This window comes from Nyctereutes procyonoides, unplaced genomic scaffold (assembly GCF_905146905.1).
Source record: "Nyctereutes procyonoides isolate TBG_1078 unplaced genomic scaffold, NYPRO_anot_genome, whole genome shotgun sequence".
NCBI classification, from domain to species: domain Eukaryota; kingdom Metazoa; phylum Chordata; class Mammalia; order Carnivora; family Canidae; genus Nyctereutes; species Nyctereutes procyonoides.
In genome coordinates, this window is record NW_026575122.1 from 32,258,886 (window position 1) to 32,281,257 (window position 22,372).

Below are 22,372 nucleotides of genomic sequence, written 5' to 3' on the forward strand. Positions count from 1 at the left end.
TAAACTTATAAGACTGCAAGAAAGCAAGAGAATCTTTACTCTCTTGCATTGCTGATGATAGTGTAACTTGGTGCCACCGTTTTGTAATGGAATCCATGACAGCAGTCAATGAAAATGGATTTTAGGCTGAGGGATGGATGCCTGTGGCACTGAATTCTTTTCAGGTAACTTAGGTCATTTTCAGAATTTCTATCTTTAGGAATCTTACTGTTTCAAAATGAAGTGTCTATGTACTTATCTATATTATAATCTGTATTTCATCACCTTTATTCCTGATGTTCAGATCCTCATACATGTCTTAAGTGAAAGAATCATATTTGCTTAATTTTTTTGATTTGTTGCTATTTTGTAGATTTCTCTGTTAATCTCATGAATGGAATGAATAAACTACACACACACACATACACACACAGAGTGTTTTGGAATTAAGATGTTGTTTTTGTTCACTATCCACAGACCTTGATTCTTGTAAACAACAAAATTAGCAAAATCAGCCCTGGAGCATTTACACCTTTATTGAAATTGGAACGACTTTATCTGTCCAAGAATCATCTGAAGGAATTGCCAGAAAAAATGCCCAAAACTCTTCAGGAGCTGCGTGCCCATGAGAATGAGATCACCAAAGTTCGAAAAGCTGTGTTCAATGGACTGAACCAGATGATCGTCGTAGGTACAGATATTCTTATAACTCTAAGGCCAGGATGGAAGGTCCACCTTAAAAGATTCCAAGTAAGCCATAGCTGCAGGAAAGGAAATTAGCTAGAACTTAGATGTCTTTAGCCTATAGGAGTAACAGTAGCAAGAGCAGCAGAATTGAGATTTTGAATCTGTGCCTTATAATGTTTTTATTCTTCGTCCTTGAGGATCTGAGAATGTGGAGAAAACTCTAGGGCCAAAGTCACCCTACTGCATGCCCAAGATGTGGGATGGAATTAAGTAGTGATTAATTAGAGATATGTGGTGATACCTTTCCATCATGGGAATTGTTTCTATTGTGAACATCTATAAATCATTTGCTTTAAAGAGCACGTTCTACTGTTTAGCTCTATGCGTGGTAAAAAAAAAATGGTGATTTTATAATTGTTGTACAAGATGCTAATTTCAAATTATTTAATGTTTTAATTCATCTGAAGAAAGTAATAGCCCCATAATAAGTGTGACTTATTAACACTTGGTTTTTGTTGATTTCTGTGCAAACCTGTGTATGCACTTGAAATAATTTTGGTCACTGTTCTTGCCACTATTGCTTTTTTTGTAAATCTTTGTGTTTTGTTGTTGTGTTTGTTTGTTGTTTGTTTTAAAAAGAGAAAATTTTACCTCAGTTTGCTATCCCTCTGAAGAGTGTGTCTTTTAATTTCTCTTTTGCTTCTCAGACAAGAAACATTTCTTAAAATCCTTGTTAAAACAGACAGTACTCTGGCGTGCAATACCCTCGTATTGTCCACTAAAACTTTGCACTTCTTATTTTGTAGAGCTGGGCACCAACCCCCTGAAGAGTTCAGGGATTGAAAATGGAGCCTTCCAGGGAATGAAGAAGCTCTCCTATATCCGCATTGCTGACACCAATATAACTACCATCCCTCAAGGTGATAGAAAATTCCCCAAGGCAGTTTGACCACCTAAATCTAAAACCTTTAACATTTAAAAAAATTGTTTTGGAAATTTAAATGGTGACTGAAGTAGCCAGTGTTATTTCTGGTAAATTCTCTACCCGGAAGTATTTCTGTTGCTCCTGGATGACCCCTGGGCCATCAAGGCCTACTGTAGAGGTAGCTAGACACTTTTTTTTAAATGAAAGTTTTTGTGTGTTTCTTAAAGATTTAGTTATTTATTCATGAGAGACAGAGACACAGGCAGAGGGAGAAGCAGGCTGCTCCATGCAGGTTGCCCCACGTGGGACCCGGGTCTCCAGGATCATGCCCTGGGCCGAAGGCGGCACCAGACCGCTGAGCCACCCAGGCTGTCCTAGCTAGACCCTTTTACCTATAAAGTCTCTTCTAAGATATAACTTAGCACACAATGATTTCATATTAAATAATTGTAATTAAAAAATTGTGATAGCCCAAAGGAAAAAGTACAGTAATTAAGAAAAAAAACAAAAACAAAAACAAAACAAAACAACCCAGAATACCTTAATGACATTTAAAAAAAGAAAAAAGAAAAAAAAAAGAAACCTCTGAAACTGAGCGAGGTTTTACTTTGAGTCTCCAAACTTTTAGCGAACTCCTTTCCATCTTAGGACATTTCAGGCATTACTATCTGAATAACAGCATCCACAGGGCCATGCTCTTATATAATAGTGGCAGTTGTATGTGGTAGGGTGGATTTTGGTTTGTATGCTTGAGTTTAGTTTGTCCCTAATTGGCTCTAAGGTCTTGGGCAAGTTATTCAATAATTATGCCTCAATTTCTTTATCTGTGAAGGGATAAGATACAACTCATTAGTTTGTCTTAAAATTTAAAAACGAACTAGAGAAATGACTGGCATGCAGATAAGTAGTGGATTAATATTACCTTTTATTATTTCTTAAAAATATTTTGACACTCATTTTGCTAAGGCAGAGTACCAAACACCCGGGAAAGGACAGTGAAGTGGGTATACTTACTACCTGCCTTCAAGGAGCTTATTGCCTAGAGCAAGGCCAAACAGGTGCACAGCAGTTATCACACAGCCCTGTGCTAAGTACTACCTGGGAGAGGCACCTAAGCCAGTCTTTGTGAATCGGAAAAGAAATCAAATCACCAAAAAGCAATTCCTCTAATTTTCACATTTTCCTTGCTCCAGGGTTTTAGTCTCATAAAAGCCCCTCTATATTCTCAAATTTTCCCCTCCATCTGGCCCTTCTTCAGCTTAGATATCTTGTTCTTGGACTAGGTACAAATGTAGGTTCTTGCCCACAGAAAACTATCACCCTTCACTGAGCTTCCAGAGACACTTCAGCTCCTAGGAGTACATACTCCACCGAATGGTTTCTTAACACCCCTTGCCCTCTCCACAGTCTTTTTGCTACAGAAGATATTTTTATGCCCATAATAGCAACTACTGGTATAGATAAGATGAATCAATCGATCGATCTATCGATAGATATTGATCTACAGTTTATCAAGCACCTTCCTATTGGGCCTCCAACTTGTTGCACTGTAATAAGTGTATTTTTTAATCCTTAGTGCAGATGTGTATATATCTACATATACATGATATATATGTTATATATAATATTTATATTTTCCCCAATGCAGATGTATATATCTTTATATTTTTAATATATTTTATATTTTACTACTATTTTAAAATTTTAATTATATTTTACATATATATTGCCCAAACCTATAGGGTTATAAGAGGTGAAGTAAAGAAGCTGGAATTTAAAGTTCAGGTCCTTTCCACTACTTCATGCTGTCAGATGACCTGCATTAAACACCATTTTTGACTTTGCTCCTTCTTAATGCATCCTCCAAAATAGGCCTCGGGAACACATTTCATCACCTAGTGATCTGTATTCCTTATGTCTTCCCCCTATCCTAGGTGCCCTTTCCTCACTATCTCTAGCTTACTTTTATGTATTAAACACTAACTATAAAAATTATAGTAACTAAATTTCGTTAAGCATGTATTGAATACCAGGTATTGTGCCAAGTATTTTTTAAGGATTCTTCTCTATGAGTCTTGAACCATTCCTCTATAGTAATTTTATCATAGCTGTTTAATACATGAGGAAAATGAAGCTTAAAGACAGGAAGTGAATGGTGCCCAAGGTCCTGGAGCTAGGAGATGGCCAAGCTGGAGCTGCAAGTGCTGATGCAGAGCTCATGAGCATGAGCATTGTCACCAGCTGCCAACCTAAGTCCTCATTTATGCTAATCACATATATGGGCCTGCCTTTCCTCGACCCGACCCTTATGCCTGAACATTGCCAGCCTCTGGGAGTCTGAATGTCCACACACTATCTACCATCAGGGAGGGAAACACAAGGCAGTGCAGCCAAGTGGAGTTATGACAGGTCTGACTCGGCCACTTAGTTGTCCTGGGGCTTCAGGCTGATGACCCCAGGTCTCTAATCCCTCAGTTTCACAGTCTGTAAAATGCAGGTTTGGTGACATCTATCTTCTAGGGTATCTGTGTGGATTAAAAGGCACAGGTAAGACTTATAATGTGCCAGCATAGTATCTGGGATAAAATAAGGTCTCAATATATTTACCTTAAAAAGGGAAATACAAAATTAAAAAAAATTAACTAGAGTATAAGATCTTAGCTAAAAGTTACAGCAACAAAGGTTAGTGGTATCTCTTGATAAATGCACCTGTCTCTATCCTATTGTGAAGTTTTCTTCCACAGTCAAACTTTCTCCTGGTTATAACTTTCCTTTTGGGAAACTGATACTGCAATGGGGGAGACACGTAAGCGTTGTGGATGTGACAGTAATTGTCATTCTAGAGACACTGCCTTTTAAAAACATCTTTTCATGTTGATAGGAGTGAAAAGATGTGTGTTCAGTTTGCTTTGTTATATGTTCACTGGCTAATTACTTACAGGAGCATTTTAAAAATCTACATTGGTTTATTCTAAGGAGACTCGAGTGGTTGAAATCCCTTATTCCAAGAGTGACTGTGGTTTCCTGATATTGAGTCATAAGAAATGACACAGTTGTGATTTTGTTGCCAGACCCCCAAGCCCAGAGTCTCCAGGTCATGCAAATGAACACTGAACTCAAGAGACAGTTTATTAGAGAGAGCTTGCATACAGGGGAGCCGACAGGAAAGAGGAATGTTGCTGTCTGAAGGGATATTGTGCAAGGAACGGAAAGGCACTTTTCCAGGGGGCAAGGGACAGGTAGTGGGGAAGCATTCTTTAATCCCACGGTCATTATCTTGTGGTCATTACTTTTCAGTGGACACAAGACAATCACAGGATGCCTTTCTCCATGGTTGACATTCTTTCAGGGCTCCTGGAAAATAGAAATACTTGTGCAAGCAGGCTTTCAATTGTTACTTCCAATTTTGTCAGACAACCATTACTCCTAACGATTATCTCATTTATTCGCTCTCTCAGAAGGAGGTATTTGTCTCTGAGTGGATGGAAACTTTTAACCTTTGCCTCAGACCAGTGGTTTATAGGGATTGAATCCCTCTTGCTGCTCCTATACTGTCTCCATTTCTTTTCCTTAGTGAAGAGCATGCTGTTTTAACTCCCTCTGACCATCTCAGAGGAAGCATATCATATTCTCTACCTAGCAGCTAGATGACCTCTAAAATTTGTAATTTTGAGTCTCTGTTTCTTCGTCTATGAAAGGAGGTTAACAAAAAAATAATTTGTAAACTGAAAAAATTAAAGGAGCCAGGTTAAAAAAAGTGCCAGTATCAGTGTTTGCCACAATACAGACTACCTGGTGAGTAGAAGAGGTTCCCTTCCTTAGCATCTCCTACACAGAACATAGTGCCACAGAGAAACTCATGAGAAGCTCAAGTCAAACAAGGATGAAACTTCTACATCCAATAGACAGTATTCAGCGGTGTTCAGTGAAAATTCTCATACCAAACATAACCTGCAGTTTTTCAGTTTTGTTCCTCATGGACAAATAACCAGCACATTCTGCTAAGCAGATGTTGGTTCTATGTGTAACCAATTTGCTCTTTTCTTTGTAGTTTTGCTATTCTTGTAAGTGGAACAATATGCTCTTTAAAAAGCTGTATAATAGCGTAATATATGCTCAGATGGCAGGAGGAAATGAAAATAAAATACTTCAACGTTTTTATTAATATTACTAAATTTCTAGAAACCATAGCCTTTCAAGGAGTACCATGCAGGGGTTGCATGGATACTTTGGATCTAAATTTATTTCCCCAGGTGTTCTACATATGGCAGATGCCTCGATTATATAGGCTTCAGCATTCCTCTTGTGTAAAGAAAAAGCCTGATTGAAAAGATCCAAGTAAGCTTTCACTCTTTCTACACATCCATGTTGCAGAGGCATTTGATTTTTTGGTTTGCCTGTTTGTTTGTTTTTTAATGTGGAAAAGCCAATGAAGACTAAGGCCAGAACGGTCTATTGGTGTTCATGATTTATGATACTCATTGCTGAAATACCTAGTTAAATTCATATATAGGTTTCACTTATACCTAATCTCTTTCTTTTAAAATATTTATTTACATTCAATTTGCCAACAAATAGTATAACATCCAGTGCTCATCTCGTCATGTCCTAATCTCTTTCTTAGAGTTCAAATGCTTATCTCACTTTAGAGTTGGCGTCTTTCATCAGTGACAGTGTTAGCTTAGTAACAGAGGTGTGTAAGAAACTAATGAGATTCAGGGCTTGACTTCAGTTCTCCGATTGTATCCAAACAATCACTGGGACAAAAATCTAGGAAGTGATCAACGCGCTCCATGTTCTCGTTAAAATTGATCTGCAAGAAAAGCAAAAAGTGCTGTACTACTTCCAAAAGCATATATTATTACGAAAGGGATGAAGGAAAAGATAAAAAGCAAAAGCGATGAAAAAGATGAAAAACAAATCCTTTAAAACTTCATGTCTTTTCGCAAATTGATTGGTGGCCTTTGCACTGGTTGTCTTTCTACATCCTGTAATTACGTTTCTCTGCTAGTCTAACATTCCGTATTTCTGTATTTCCAGGTCTTCCTCCTTCCCTTACTGAATTACATCTTGAAGGCAACAAAATCACCAAGGTTGATGCATCTAGCCTGAAAGGACTGAATAATTTGGCTAAGTAATAATATTCTCTCATGATCTTATACCATAAAATGGCCAGATATATCAGTGCCTACATGCTCAGGATTAGACATACAATGGGTGGTTTTTGACCCTACCACATTTTTGTTGTTGCTCCTAACAACCTCAAACCTCAGCATGCCCAATTATTTCTTTAAAAAACAATGAACTAGCATACTTAACCATGAAGATTATCTACTATATTGTTTTGAGATTAAGACCTATTTTATGCACAAGGTATCTGAGTCAGTATGTTCAGTCAATATGTTCTAACTTGGTTGCATTAAACAGAAGGTTGGGTGGCTCAGCAGTTTAGCACCACCTTTGGCCCAGGACGTGATCCTGGAGTCTTAGGATCGAGTTCCATGTCGGGCTCCCTGCATGGAGCCTGCTTCTCCCTCTGCCTGTGTCTGCCTCTCTCTGTCTCTCATGAATAGATAAATAAAATCTTAAAAAAAATAAAAAATAAAAATAAACAGAAGGTTAAGTAAATTACAACAGAATATTCCGAATTTGAAAATGCCTTAAAATGAAAGCTACCAGGACATGGAAATATTGGTCATCCCACACTACAGTACTGGAATAATTACAATGCAATTCTCTCACCTCCATTTTTTGAAGACTTTTAAAATGTTTCTGGACATTTAGTGTATTCTAACAAAAGAAGTTGTTTTTTTTTTTTTTCCTAGCCGTTCTTACCTTTTTCTTTTTTCCTGATAGATAATCATTTATTCCTCTGCTGCTTTCTAGCCTAACTTTAATCTTTCTACGTTAACAATCTGGTTAAGTAATAAAAAGAGGGTAATGCTTGCAAACTATTTGTTTATCTTCAAGGAATACTCTGCTCTTGAACTGTATTACTGAATACTCTTATAAAGGAGCACAGTGTTATGCCAAACTGACTTACTCCTCCTTTGTCTTTATAAATTTTATGGTAGCCAAACAAATATAAAGTATATCCTTGAGAATTAGTTAAGACCAGATGATGTATAATATGGCCTTTCCCATTTCTGTGGCGATTTCCCAGTATGCTGGTGGATGGTGAAGGCTGAAGACGAGCATGTGCATGGGACTCTAGCCGTAGTATCTTACCCTGGTGTCTCAAGAGATAAGAAATCATTTATCTAAAGCTATATTTTTTTAATTAAATTTTTTTTTCTAAACATTTTATTTATTTGAGGGAGAGGCCAAGCATGAGCAGGGCCAAGAGGCAGAGGAAGAGAGGAAGGGAGAAGCAGGCTCCCCACTGGACAAGGAACATGATACAGGGCTCCATCCCACGACCCTGGGATCATGGCCTGAGCCAAAGGCAGACACTTAACTGACTAAGCCACCCAGGCGCCCCAATCTAAAGACATTTTAATTACAGTCTCTAATATAGCAAATATATTTCAGAATAGTATTATGCATCACCGACCTTTGTAATCTTGTCCTTCTAGTTGCAGAAAAATGTAGGAAAATAAGTTCCATTGCCTATTGTGTAGGATAGCTAGTAGTAGTAGTAGTAGTAGTAGTAGTAGTAGTAGTGATGAAAAATGATCTAATTTCAGATACGGTAAATCCTTAATAATATTTGTACCTTTTTAGAAAAAAAGTTATTTTGTACTGAAATGGAGATTTTTAGAAAATTCCCTTAATTAAAAATTGGAGCAGATTGGCTCATTGACCAAGCAAACTTTTCCAACTCTTTAATTTATCAAACAAATTTCCTTTTGGAATCAAGTCCACAGAAATCTGTCTACGAAACCATCACATCATCATGTTGTTTATTCTTCACTGATGTTGGAACATGAGAGGTATTTTGGTGTTGAAAATCAAAACTGTGAAAAGAAGGGAAAAGCAGCCACTGTTTTCAGAACATTGGTGTATGGCAAATATTCCAATTAGTTAAGAGGAACAAGTGGGAAGAAAATAGTATATGCCTCTCTCCAAAAATATAGGATGGTTTTCAGGCAAACTTGTTGTCTGTTATACTCGTATACCTATATGATCATCTCTCTTACTAGGTGGATTTTAGTCTTTGACGGGAAGAATCATGGTTTTTGAGCCATGTGTGCCCTGTCTTCATAAGCCTTCATAAGCCTTCATAAGCTCTGTCTTAATAATATCTTGAACATAGTAGGTCCTCAAAAACATTTGTTGATTGCATATATAAATAAATCATTGCATATATAAATAAATCATCAGAAAAGCAAAGTTTCTTTGAATCCATTATTAGGAATGTCATATCCTAAAACTGTATTAGCCCAAAATTGGATATGGGACTTGAAGTGTTATAAGGAATAGGAGATATAATTCTGTGTCTGAGGTAAATGTCTAAGACTAGGGGAAAAACAAAAGTTTCTCAGTCAAGATGCCAGGTTAATAATCCATAGCTAAGATAAACTAACCATTTTATTAATAGCCTAAAATCAATATACCATGATTTCAATTATTTCAAATACCAAATCATGACTAAAATTGAAGGAATTTGGTTACGTAAACCAGAATCTAAATCCCAAAAGGGTTCAGAGATCAGAACTAGCTGAAGGCAAGCAAAACTTTCCTAGGAAAATTTCCCTAGCCTATTCTATTACATTTCAAAGAGCCCAGTAGACTCTTCCTCTTTCTCTCCCTTGGAACTTTCTGGCTTTCCTTACCTTGTGGCTTCATCCCTGGTATCCCCTTTCCATCCTTTTGGATTGGCAGCACCCTGGTTTTGATGGAGAGTCATTCATCCCCAGAATGTCAAATAAATCAACCTTGTGTCCAAGTTGACTTCTGCCTTTTGAATCCCATTTACTAATAAGGGACCTCACAGCTGCAGAACTTTCACCTTGTATGGATTTAATTTTAAAAATGCAACCCAAAACTTTGAGTGGCATTGTATACGAAAGGTCAAAGGGGCCAAGAAAGAGACACCTAGGTCAGAGATCAGGGCCAGAAGCCAGGAAAGTCGGCCACAGGCAAATTCTGATAGTAACAAATGGTCACTGATAAACAAAAGCAAAATACCAATTCTGTTAACCTTCCTGGCAGGTAGGTTTATTGATTCATTAGAACCTTCTACTTTTTATTTCCAATGAATAAATTCACATAGTAAATATACAGTTGTTTGGTTTCCGAAGTGACCAAAATGACGATGGTATTCCTTATCGTTTTCTCTGGAGTGAATTGGTTATATTCATTACATATAGAAATCAACTCAACAGCTATTCATTGATCATAACCAGCTCTGTGCTAGTACTGGATATGCCCCAAACTGTCATTTTTCTCTAGGAGAGATACATAAGTACACCCCTTGAGTTTTTTAAGAGGGTGACAACAGGAAAATTTGCTAGGAGATGCCTGTCCAGTCTGGTACTGTCAGAGGGGTTTCAAAGACAGTGGCTCTAAGCTGGGAATTCAAGAACAAATGGGCTTTATCCCAGCTCAAAATAGGTTGGAAAAAGCATTCTAGGCAAAGGGAACAGTAAGTGCAAAAACAAAGTCCTTTTTCTTTGACTTGAGAAATCACACAATGCCCGTAAGAAAGGCGTCCGTGTGCAGTGCATGCATTCATATCTGCTTTCTTTTACAGGTTGGGACTGAGTTTTAACAGCATCTCCGCAGTTGACAATGGCACTCTAGCCAACACTCCTCATCTGAGGGAGCTTCACTTGGACAACAATAAGCTCATCAGAGTACCCGGTGGGCTGGCGGAGCATAAGTACATCCAGGTAACACAATAGCACTAAATAGTGCAAGGAGTATCTAGGGAGCTGGCCCTGCCTACCGGGATGTCAGGAGGCAGGAAGCTCTGCTTAGAAATCTTTTGGCAGAAAGGTATTTTTAATGCTTCCATGCAAGTATTCATTCATATGTTTCATGAAAAATACAGGTTTAAATTATTATTTTTCTAAAATAGGACTTTTACCATAAACAGTGTAGTGCTGTCTTCCAGAATCTCATTTCTTTTTAAAGATTTTATTTATTTATTCATGAGAGACACAGAGAGAGAGAGGTAGAGACAAAGGCAGAGGGAGAAGCAGGCTCCCTGCAGGGAGTCCGATGTGGGACTCCATCCCCGGACTCCAGGGTCACGACCTGGGCCGAAGGCAGGGGCTAAACCCCTGAGCCACCCAGGCATCCCAGAATCTCATATTTTTAATGAAGCAGGTAAAGTATTTTCAAGACATAGATCAGTGGAACAGAAACATAATAAGGGTTGAAAAAGATGATGTAATCCGTGAAGCATAGACAAGAAATAAAATAGCAGTTTTAACTTTTAGCTTCAACAGGTGTCACATAGTTCAAAAGGGAATGTTTAGCTAACAGTGTGACTGAGTTGACTTTATATAAATTATCGAGTTATAGCACATTCTTAAGCATAAGAAGGTACGACCCATTGGTCTATGTGGTAACAAAGCTTTCTAGTCTGTAAATCCATAAATGTAAAGCATGCTTGTTAGTTTAAATAGTAATAATATTTTCATAGGTATCAACATAACACTTCCATTGTTACTTTGAGGAAATAGAACAAATGTGTTATTCAAATTTTATATCCAAAAATTAATAATGTGGTTATTCATAGATTTTATGTATTTGCCTTTTTTACCTAAATTTTCAGTTTCATTAAAGGTCGTATTTAAATTGTTTCTTTCAGAAATTCATATAGGTGCTTAGTTTAATCATGATGATTCAGAAGTTATACCTTGGGGTCCCTGGGTGGCTCAGTCAGTTGAGCATCAGACTCAAGGGGCCAAGGTTATGATGTCAGGGTCGTGAGACTCAGCCCTGCACTGGGCTGTGTGCTCAGCACAGAGTTTGCTTGAGATTCTCCCTTCCTCTCCCTATGCCCCTCCTGCCATGTTCGTGTTCTCTCTGTCAAATAAATAGATCTTTTAAAAAAAAAAAGGAGAGAGAGATTATACCTTGATATTGATGCTCTATCATAGGTAAATCCTTTTTATAAAGTTGTCATTTTTGCTAATGTAGTATTTCAGCTTTTTTGCTTGGGGTTCAAAATAAACTTATCCCTTAATCTGCTGTCAATTATGTCAATATGTTACTGATCTCTAAATTTTTACTAAGTTGTGACAAAAACTCCAAATGAAATTAATATATCATGATTTACATAAGGTCTCTGTTTGTAGTGGGCATTTTTTTTGGAGGGGGGGTTGTTTTGTCTTCATTTTTATATCCCAGAGTAATGTGTTTTACCTTCTTGATTGTTGTTTTTTGAATGTCAGTCTGGATATATTATTCAGTTCATAAAATAAGTTTAATGAGTTAATTAAGAACATTTATGGGATGCGCTAGATAGGCTAGGCTAAATGGAAAATAAAATATTACTGTAATGGTAAGTATTTCCATAAAAAATTTTGTTTAAATGCACATGTTTACATATACTAAACATATGTATTGTGTTTCTGGTGTGGGTCACAGAGAAAAAATTATAAAGCATGCTATTTTGTAATCTTTGCTGAATATCAGCAAATCTCCTGGGCATTCACACAAGGCCTCACTCTACATTTTTCATCTTAGTTGGCTGTCCATGCACCCATTTCACCTCCCTTCTTAGGGATTTCACCTACTTTACTGTCTTTTGTGCAAGTATATAACTCAGTTATTTTTATCAAAACTATATAGTTCTTCTGCCATCACCACAATCCAATTCTTTATTTTTTTTGTTTTTGGAGATTTTATTTATTCATTTCAGAGCGAGCATGAGCAGGGGGAGAGGCAAAGGGAGAGGGAGAAGCAGACTCTCTGCTGAGCTGGGAGCCTGCCATAGATCCTGAGATCATGACCTGAGCCGAAGGCAGATACTTAAAAAACTGAGTCACCCAGGTGGTCTTAATCACAATCCAGTTCTAACGTTTCTATTACCCCCCAAATATTCCTCTTATCTTATTTCTAGTCAATTTTCAACCTCATCTTCTGCCACAGGAAATCATTCATCTTCTTTCCACTTCCATGGATTTGCTTTTGCTTGAAATTTCATATAAATAGAATCAGTTATTGTAATGATTTTAGGTATCATAGCAGGAGTCATAGCATGCATGAGTAGTTCATAATTTTTATTGGTGAATAGCTTTCCATCGTATGGGTATACTACATTTGTTTGCTGTTTGCTTTTGATTACTGTTTAGCTTTGGATTGTGTTTTGAAATTGGGAGTGAAGGTCTTTTAACTTGGTTCTTATTTTTTAAACCATTTTTGAAGATTTATTTATTTATTTATTTGAGATAGAGCGAGTGAATGGGCATGAATGGGGGCATGAATGGAAAGGCAGAAGGAGAGGGAGAAACAGACCCCTTGCTGAGCAGAGAGCCCGATTCAAGGCTTGATCCCAGGACCCTGAGATCATGACCTGAGCCGAAGGGAGACGCTCAACCAACCGAGCCCCAACTTTGTTCTTATTTTTTAAAATCGTCTTGGCTATTCTTGTTTCTTCGCTATTCTTGTTCCTTCATATTTTTATATAAATTTTAGAATCAGCTTGTTTGTTTTTGCAAAAATAGCCTGCTAGACTCTAAGAAGGACTGTGGTGAATCCATAGATCAATTAGGAGAGAACTGTCATCTTAATAATATTGAATGTTCCAATTCATAAGCATGGAATATCTCTCCATTTCATATTATTTAATTTTTCATGGCAATGTTTTTTTTTCATTTTTAGTATACACATCTTACATTCTTTTATTAAGTGTATCCTTATTTTCTTTATTATTTTTGGTGTTGCTGTCAATGTTAACCTTAATTTCATTTTTGAATTGTTTTTTATGAAAATATAATTGATTTTGTACATCAATCTTCTGTTCCAGTACTATGCTAAAATTGTTTTTAGTGGCGGAAATTTTTGTGCACTTCTTTGGATATTCCATATTTGGTATCATGCCATTTGCAAATAAAGACAGTTTTAATTATTCTTATCGGAATTATTTTCCATTTATTCTTGCTTCATTGCACTGGCTAGAATCTCCAGTGCAGTATTGAATAGAATTGATGAAATCAGATATCTTTGCCTTGTTTGCTATTTTAAGTCAGAGGTGGACATTCAATCTTTTAACATTAAGCATGACATTAACTAAAAGTTTTTTGTAGATGCTCTTTATCAAGTTGAGAAAGTTCTGTTCTTAAGTTTATTGAAAATTTTTATCACGAATGTGTATTCAAATGCTTTCTTTGTGTATCTGTTGAGATTATCATGTGGTTTTGCCTTTTATTCTTTTAATATAGTATATTAAATGAATTAATTTTCAGTTAAAGCAGTTTTACATTTTTGAGATAAATCATGCTTGGTCTTGGTCATGGTATATAATCTTTTCATTTGTTATGAGATACAGTTTCCTAATATTTTGTTAAAGTTCTTTGTCTATATTTGTATGAAATATTTGATTGCAAATTGTGTGTGTATGTGTGATGATTTTTGTCTGGCTTTAATATTAGAAAATACTGACCTCATAAAATGAATTGGGAATCTAGCATTCTTTTTTACACAGACTAATACTTTATGTCTTGATATTTTTTTCTCTTCAGTATTAGCCATCAACTCTAACCAAACATGTCTTCCTTTTCTTGCTAATCACTGCTAGGAAATAGAAAATGGCAAATGAAAAGAAATTTTCAGTTTGAGAATCATAAAAAAATTACTCAGGGGTATTGTTTGGCTTTAATATCCCTTGTTTCTGTTTTTATATTCTATTGTTCTCCTTCTAAACCCTTTCATAAACAAGGCCCTTTTCATTTGCATGTAAGTGACTATTCTGGTAGGTGGAACAATATTTTAAGTGCATTATGATAAGAGAGTGCCTCATAGGTTTTATAACGTACTTGAGAAATTGTTGCCTTTTTATTATATTTCAGCTTTGGTTGTATGATAAGTCACTTCTTGCTCTTCAGAATTCACATGTACATAATGGATGTAAAAACCCATTTCTAAAGTCCTTTTCATAAGACTGATTTTTAACTTCCTTGAGAAAAAAAATCTATAAACAAGTTACCATTATCTTAAATATAATCATAAAATTCAATTCAGAAAAACTCTAATAAACAATAGAATTATACTCATAAGGTAGAATTTGTAACAGTTAGTTTGCATTGAAACTTTTCTTTTATTCATTCCAAATGCTGAGGTACTCAGTGTTCCTTAGGGTTTGTGATTATTTTGATTCTAATACTGCCTGTACTCTTTTTCTTCACTATATATTACTATATATATTTTATAGTATATATATTTACTATATATATAAATTATTAAATATATATATAGTATATATATATACTATATATATATATATATCTTCCCCATTTTGTATAATTCTTTAAAAGGTACATCACTTTATCCTTTCCCTGAAAACATAATATTTCATGTAGACATGATTTATGAAATAATATGAATTTATTCATGTATTCATTCAGCATATATTTATTGAACACCTACTCTGTTCTAGTAGACACTGAAGATACATCATAACTAAAACAACATATTTCTTTCCTCATGGAGCTTTTATTCTAGAGGAAAACAGACAAGTATATAATATACGATATAGTGATAATTACTATGAAGATTTTAAGAAGTATAATTGAATAGTCAGGGACTTCCCCTGGATAGTCAGGGAAGATTTCTCTGGTAAGAAGAGGTTTCATGAATTACATGAGGGAGTAAGCCTTGCAGACATCTTGGAGAAGATAAGGTCCACGTGGGAGAAACGATGTGTGCCAACCTAAGGAAGGACTGTGATTTTTGTAATAGAGGAAAGTAGGCCAGAGTGGTTAGATTGAATAGTGAGGGGAGATGAGGTCAGAGCAGAAGGATGTCAGATCATGTTGGATTTGTGGGCCAATGTGAGAACTTTGGGATTTATCCTGCATGAGGTAGGAAGCCACTGGAGTGTTGAGGCAAAGAATATATAATTTGGCTTACTTTTTAAAATAATTGCTCTATGAGCTAAGAAAAGAAGAAAGAGAAAGAAAGAGAGAGAGGGAGGGAGGGAGGGAGGGAGGAAGAGAGGGAGGAGGGGAGGAAGGAAAAAAAGAAGGAAGGGAGGGAGGAAGGAAGGAAGGGAGGGAGGAGGGAGGGAGGGAGGAAGAGAGGCAGACAGCAGGAAGGAAGATTGATTTTAGGGCAAAAGAGGAAGCAGGAAGGATGATTTCAATCATCCAGAAGGAGATAATGTCGTAGGAGTCGACATGAGGAGAAGGACTAGGTTATGTGTACATTTTGAAGATTGAGCTAGCAGCATTTGTTGATGGTTGGGTAGAGTGCGTAAGAGAAAGGAAGGGTCAAGGATAAAGACTAAAGAGAAAATAGTATTCAGTATATTTAGAGGAAAATAATCATTCTCCATTATTTCATTTTGCAGGTTGTCTACCTTCATAACAACAATATCTCCGCAGTCGGATCTAATGACTTCTGCCCTCCTGGATACAACACCAAAAAGGCTTCTTATTCAGGTGTGAGCCTTTTCAGCAACCCAGTGCAGTACTGGGAGATCCAGCCATCCACCTTCCGGTGTGTCTACGTGCGCTCTGCCATCCAGCTTGGAAATTATAAATAATTCCCAAGAAAGCCCTCGTTTTTATAACCTGGCAAAATCCCATTAATATCATTGCTCAACAAAAAATGAAAGCTAGATACTGGAAACTTAACTGCAATGTGGATCTTTTTCCCACATGATTTATAATGCATAAAGCCAAATATGCAGTTTAAATAATTGCCTACAATAAAAAAATATTTTGCCTGCCATTTTCAGAATTCTTTTTTGAAGGTTTCTGTTGATGTTAACTGAGCTATTACAGATATTTTAATTTCCTTAAACATAAAATTTGGAGTAAATATATATATATATATATATTCTTGACATATATGTGTGTGTGCGTGTATATATATATATATATCCATATATATATGTCAACAATTCAGTAAAGCTTTTGTTTAATTTTCAGAAGGAATCAAATAAAACAAGTATCCATCTTCTGTAGTTCAGAGGGTGTTAGGTCCTTTAACGTAAAGCGAAACTTCAAATTCCATCTAGCTCTGTATTAATCCCTGTTATTACTGGTAAATCCTCATTTGAATATGTAAATTCAGTTTAGGCTATGTAAAATTTTTGCTAATGTCATCATTCTGAAAAAAATAAATTTACAAATACATTCAAAATTACCATTGTAAAAAAGCGTAATTGTAAATCTTCCCTAAACTCTATTTTCTGATGAAAGCAGACACTGTGTTCTTGACAAAAATAGCACATCTTTTCAAGTTCTCAGATATTTCTTTTACTCCTGTTTTTTGACACTTGTGTATTATAACTTACAGTATCTATAATCAGTGCTAAGTTGATAAAGCCTAATTTTCTCTGATTGGTCTAGAAAGATGGTATTTTCAGTTGCTAAGATACTAAATTGGTTTTAAAACATCATGTGTATAATCAGGCTGCTCACCTGAACATTTCTATAATTACTAGATGTATTAGAAATATTTGTTGCATTTATTTAAATCTTCAAGTTTAGAATTTTTTTCTGCATGATTTATAAAGACCTGTCAAAGCATACAATTCAACGGGCCTAGGGAATGGGCTGATTTACAAAAAGTAGAGATTTATTAAAAAATATGTTTATGTTATCGACATCTAATAAGCAAACATGTGAGGATAGTTTTTTTTTCTACAATGGTGGATGTTTTATGATGCAAGTACTGATAACCAAATCCAAACTTAAAAAAAATTATTTATTTATTTGACAGAGAGCACACACATGCACATAAGTGGGTGGATGGGGGTGGGGAGGATTAGTGAAGGAGGGACAGGGACAAGCAGACTCCTTTCTGAATGTGGAGCCTGACGTGAAGCTCAGTCTGAGGACCCTGAGGTCATGACCTGAGCCAAAAATCAAGAGTTGGAGTCTCATCAGACTGAGCCACCCAGGGACTGCGAATTCCAAACTGGCTTAAACTATAAAGGAAAACCCAAAGAGTCCTGCTGTTAGATGAGCCTTTAGGTATCAGAGTTCCAGCCAAGTTTCTCTGCAGTTCTTTCAACTTTGCCTTCCTTCATTACTTTTTCAGGCTGGTCTCCCTTATAGGTGACATATGACTCTCCCTCTTATTGACCACTCAGAACACAAAAGCATATCAACACAAAATTTCTAGAAGTCATGAAAATTTATCTATTACATAGCAACTTCATAGCCCTATATAGTAAATACTATAGACATTCCCATTTTTTGGTAGAAAAGTAGACTGAAGTTAGGAGAAATTGAGAAACTTTTCTAGAGTCAAATAAATACCTGGTAAATACATGGCAACAGAACTTTCCCTTTCAATTTTTGCATAAGTCAGGGTCTGGCAGAAAACAGAATTTACCTCTGAGAGTTCAAGTGAAGATAATTTAATGAAGGGACTATGATAGAGTGTGTGCAGAGTCTACTGCACCAAAAAAGGATGACTGGACACTAAAAGAAAGCAATGATGGCAAACCAGGGTCACCCAAATGGTTTCATGGGCAGGGGAAGAATTGAGTTTCTGGAGTCAAGTGAGAGGACAACTTTGGAGGGTTTTCTGTGCCTGGGGAACTATGTTCCTGGAAGGATGCCACATCTGACAGAGGTTAGGTACTGAACCAAGCTATGTCCCCTTCTCTCCTTTTACATCAGATCCTCCCACCAATGAAGCCTAAAGGGAAGACAATCATCAAGAAAGCTAGACAGAGGAAGGGTCGTGTTGGCGCAGGACACAGAAGGGAGAAAGACGGATCCAGTCAGGGCATGTGGAGAATAACTAATAAGCCCAGGCACTATCATTATATTTGTAGGATCATCAAACAAATTTCACCAGCCACAGATAAACATTACATTCACATCCCATGCCATCCTAGGCACCTTTTCTGAAACCCAATAATTTTAGACTTTTCTGCATTGATCAGAGGTGCTAACAAAGGAAACAATGTTTGATGAAACTTCATCAAATGACGACGTGGATGGAGCTGGAGGGTATTATGCTGAGTGAAAATAAGTCATCCGGAGAAGGGCAATCATCATATGGTTTCACTCATACAGGGAATATAACAAATAGTGAAAGGGATTATAAGGAAAGGAGGGGAACTGAGTGGGAAAAATTAGAGAGGGAGACAAACCATGAGAGACTCCGAACTCTGGGAAACAGAGAAAGAGTTGTGGAAGGGGAGGTGGGAGGGGGGATGGGGTGACTGGGTGACGGGCACTGAGGAGGGCACTTGAGGGGATGAGCACTGGCTGTTATACTATATGTTGGCAAATTGAATTCAAATAAATTAAAAAAATGATTAACTGAATCTGATTTTCCATTAGGAAACATGGGGCTAGTTTTATAATGGCTTTCACTGAAGCAGAGTTTACTTATTTAAAGAAATGACTAGTATTAAAAATCAAAGTGTAAACATAAAACTTACACTGTCAATATTAATGAACAGTCAGTTACATATTTTACGTAAATTTGGCAGAAAATAAAAATAATATTTGGATAATCATAAGACTCAGAGCATAGAGCTCTAAGCTCTTGTAGTCAAAGTCATATTCTCCTTTATAACAGTTACTGCCTGAAATACACAGTGCTGTGAGCTACTTAATCACATGCTGGACTTCCATGAAGTGATCATATTAGTAATATTTATTCACAGTCTGGTATCCGGCAATAAATAAGTAGGAGAGTCTATTTTTTTATTTAGCATACTCCATTCATTCATTCATTCATTCATTCAATAAACTAGCACTGAATATATTGTAAATATGAGACAAGTCCTGGTAGAAAGATAACAACAGCAACAGATATCTATTCCTGGATCTTACTCAGCGCGTACAAAGTTTCTGTGCCAGGCTCTTTTTGGTCCACATCTGCTTATCACAAAAATGCCTGAGGATGTACTTTTCCTTTTCACAGATGACAAAATAGTCAAAATTATAACCCTGATGTGTGCTGATCGAGTTAGGTTCAGCCTTTGCTTTTGCCATAGTTTACAACCATACAACTCCAAGCACATCAAAGCTAAAGGTGGTGGTCTTCATTTATTTTTTTAAATATTTTATTTATTTATTCATGAGAGAGAGAGAGAGGCAGAGACACAGGCAGAGGGAGAAGCAGGCTCCATGCACCGGGAGCCCAATGTGGGACTCGATCCCAGGTCTCCAGGATCGGGCCCTGGGCTGAAGGCGGGCTAAACCGCTGAGCCACCCGGGGCTGCCCCAAGGTGGTGGTCTTAAATACTGAGAAGGGAATCTATTTATGGCCCTTAGAATTTCCTCTGTATTGTGGTAATAGGTCAGTGTGCCACAACATAGTAACTATCATTTACTCAATACTGTGTCTTAACTGTATATACAGTGTCTCATTGAATTCTTACAACAGCCCTGTTACCTGGTTATGGTACAGTATGGTTCCTTAATATCTTCTTTACAGATGGGCAAATGAAGCCCCAGAGAAGTCCATTGCTTTCCCATGGATACACAACTTGTAAATAAGAAAGGCAAAGTTTATGTTCCTTCAGTTTGTTGCCTTCTGTGACTTCAGAAAAGAATGTGTTTATGTCCAATAGTGAAGAATAATCACTGAACATCCATAGCATCTTTCATCTTCTTTGCCACATTGGGGAGGGCTATAAAATAATGGGTCTTCCCACCATTGTTGTTTGTTACATTTCAAAAAGAATACATTTGTTTGTAAAAAAAAAAATGAGACTACCACACTGTTCAACTCTACACATGTCCTGTATGAGCTCTGTCCAATATGGTTCATATTTGCATACACAGGTATGATCATTAGAAATGTGATGGAACTGAAGAACTAATTTTTAAATTTTATTTAATTTTAATGGGTTTAAATGTAATAGCCATAAGTTGCCAAGTGAAGTCTTATTGGATGTGATGTTCTAAATACTCCCAATGAGTTTAAATATGAGTGTATTTCTATTTATTGATGCAAAAATATTTACTAGGCTTGTGTCTAAATAGAAATATAAGAAGGAATAAAATGCCATCCTTAACTTTAAGGTGATCACAGTTTAACAAAGACACAATCATGTAACCAATAATAGAAATACAGAGGAATAAATTTTATCGTTAGAAATACAGGCACAACCTCATTTTACCGTGCTTTGCTTTCTTGCACTTAGCAGATGTTGTGTTTTTTTGAAAATGGAAGGTTTGTAGCAACCCAGCATAGCATTGGGCCAGAGTATATAGACACCACTTTTCCAACATCATTTGTTCATTTTGTGTTTCTGTCACATTTTGGTAATTCTTGCAATATTTCAAGCTTTTTTCATTATTATTATATTTGTTACATGATCTGTTATCAGTGATCACAACTCACTGGAAGCTCATGATGGTTATCATTTTTTAGCAATGAAGTATTTTTAGTTAAGGTATGTACATTTTTTAGACACAATGCTATTGCACACTTAATAGACTACAGTATAGCGTACATATAACTTTTATATGCACTAGGGCACTAAAAAATTCATTTGACACACTTTATCGGGATATTTGCTAACTGTGGTAATCTGGTACTCTGCCCACAGTATCTTCCAAGTATGCTCCCATAGGCAAGTTACAGGAGTGGCTCATAGGAGGGGTGATCAACTCGCCAAGGGTAGTAGAACGAGCACAGAGGAACATGTAAGACTCCACTGAGGAAGTCATTTTTGAGGTAGGTTTTGATGAATGTGTAAGAGTTCAACAGGGACGTTTGGAAGAATGGGGTTAAGGCAAGACAGTAAGTTCAAGGACACCCGGCTGTGCCTCGGCACATTTCTGATAGCCTGGCATAAAAGGAGGGTCTGAGGGCTTACTCAACTTCTCTACCTTCTTCTGAAACAGAAGCACTGGTTTACACTTACCTTTGATATACATAGGGCTTGACATGATATCAGAGGAAGCAACTCTTTACCCTTTTTCCACAGTCTTACTGACCCACAAAACATCAACCTTCCAGAATGGAAGGTGGAAATGGCTTCATTTTATTCCTCTCTTACACCTCCCAAGAGATCCCACTCCCATTACTACAGTGGAAAGGTGGTTTTTCTTGGAAGGCATTCAGGTGTTCAAAGTCCAGGACTCCATGAGATTATTTTCCTCTGACCTGGACCTTGCATTAGCACTCCTTTCTCTGGTCCTCCCTCCTGCATGTGGTAGCCTTCCTGGCAGAGGAGAGAAGCTGGCAGCTACTCCGCTGCTTCACTTACTGGTGAGGGATGGGTCAAGATAGAGGAACAGAGAAGACTCTTTGGACTTTGATCCACAGAGCAGATCTTTCAACACATCTTGGCCAGCAGTATGGCTGCTTCTAATATTGTCAAGACTCACAGGGGAGAGAGGCCTGACCTGTCAGCACCCCTCACTCATATAGAAATGTAACTTCTTTCTTATATATTTTTCCTTTGAAAGATAAATATGGCTCATTTTCTTGACTTCAACAGTTGCTATGGGCATAACTTAGCAAACTTGCTTAGCCTGTGACTCATCTCCTTATCTGCAAAATGGGGATAATATTAGTCCCTACCTTACAGTTGGTGTGTGAACAAAGTTGGTTCATTTAGTGTGTAACTATTAGACCAGAGCCCAGCACATGAAAAGGTTTGCATATGTTGGCTGCTAGGTCACATAGTTTGGGCTGTAATCATCTCAAGAGCACTTAGTTCTCAGGTCTAGGATG

At 36.9% G+C, this 22,372-nt stretch overlaps 1 protein-coding gene across 2 annotated transcripts in view; it reads left to right on the top strand.

The window, feature by feature from the left end:
* The window catches only part of DCN (decorin), a 42,857-nt gene extending 26,419 nt beyond the window's left edge, over positions 1-16,438 (top strand). For both annotated transcript variants that reach the window (XM_055336346.1, XM_055336345.1), the window contains exons 4-8: positions 457-670; positions 1,473-1,586; positions 6,632-6,725; positions 10,287-10,425; positions 16,056-16,438. In XM_055336346.1, the coding sequence (XP_055192321.1) occupies positions 457-670; positions 1,473-1,586; positions 6,632-6,725; positions 10,287-10,425; positions 16,056-16,250 (756 nt within the window). In that variant the 3' untranslated portion in view covers positions 16,251-16,438. The remainder of the gene's footprint in view (positions 1-456; positions 671-1,472; positions 1,587-6,631; positions 6,726-10,286; positions 10,426-16,055) is intronic.
* Positions 16,439-22,372: the final 5,934 nt, after the last annotated feature.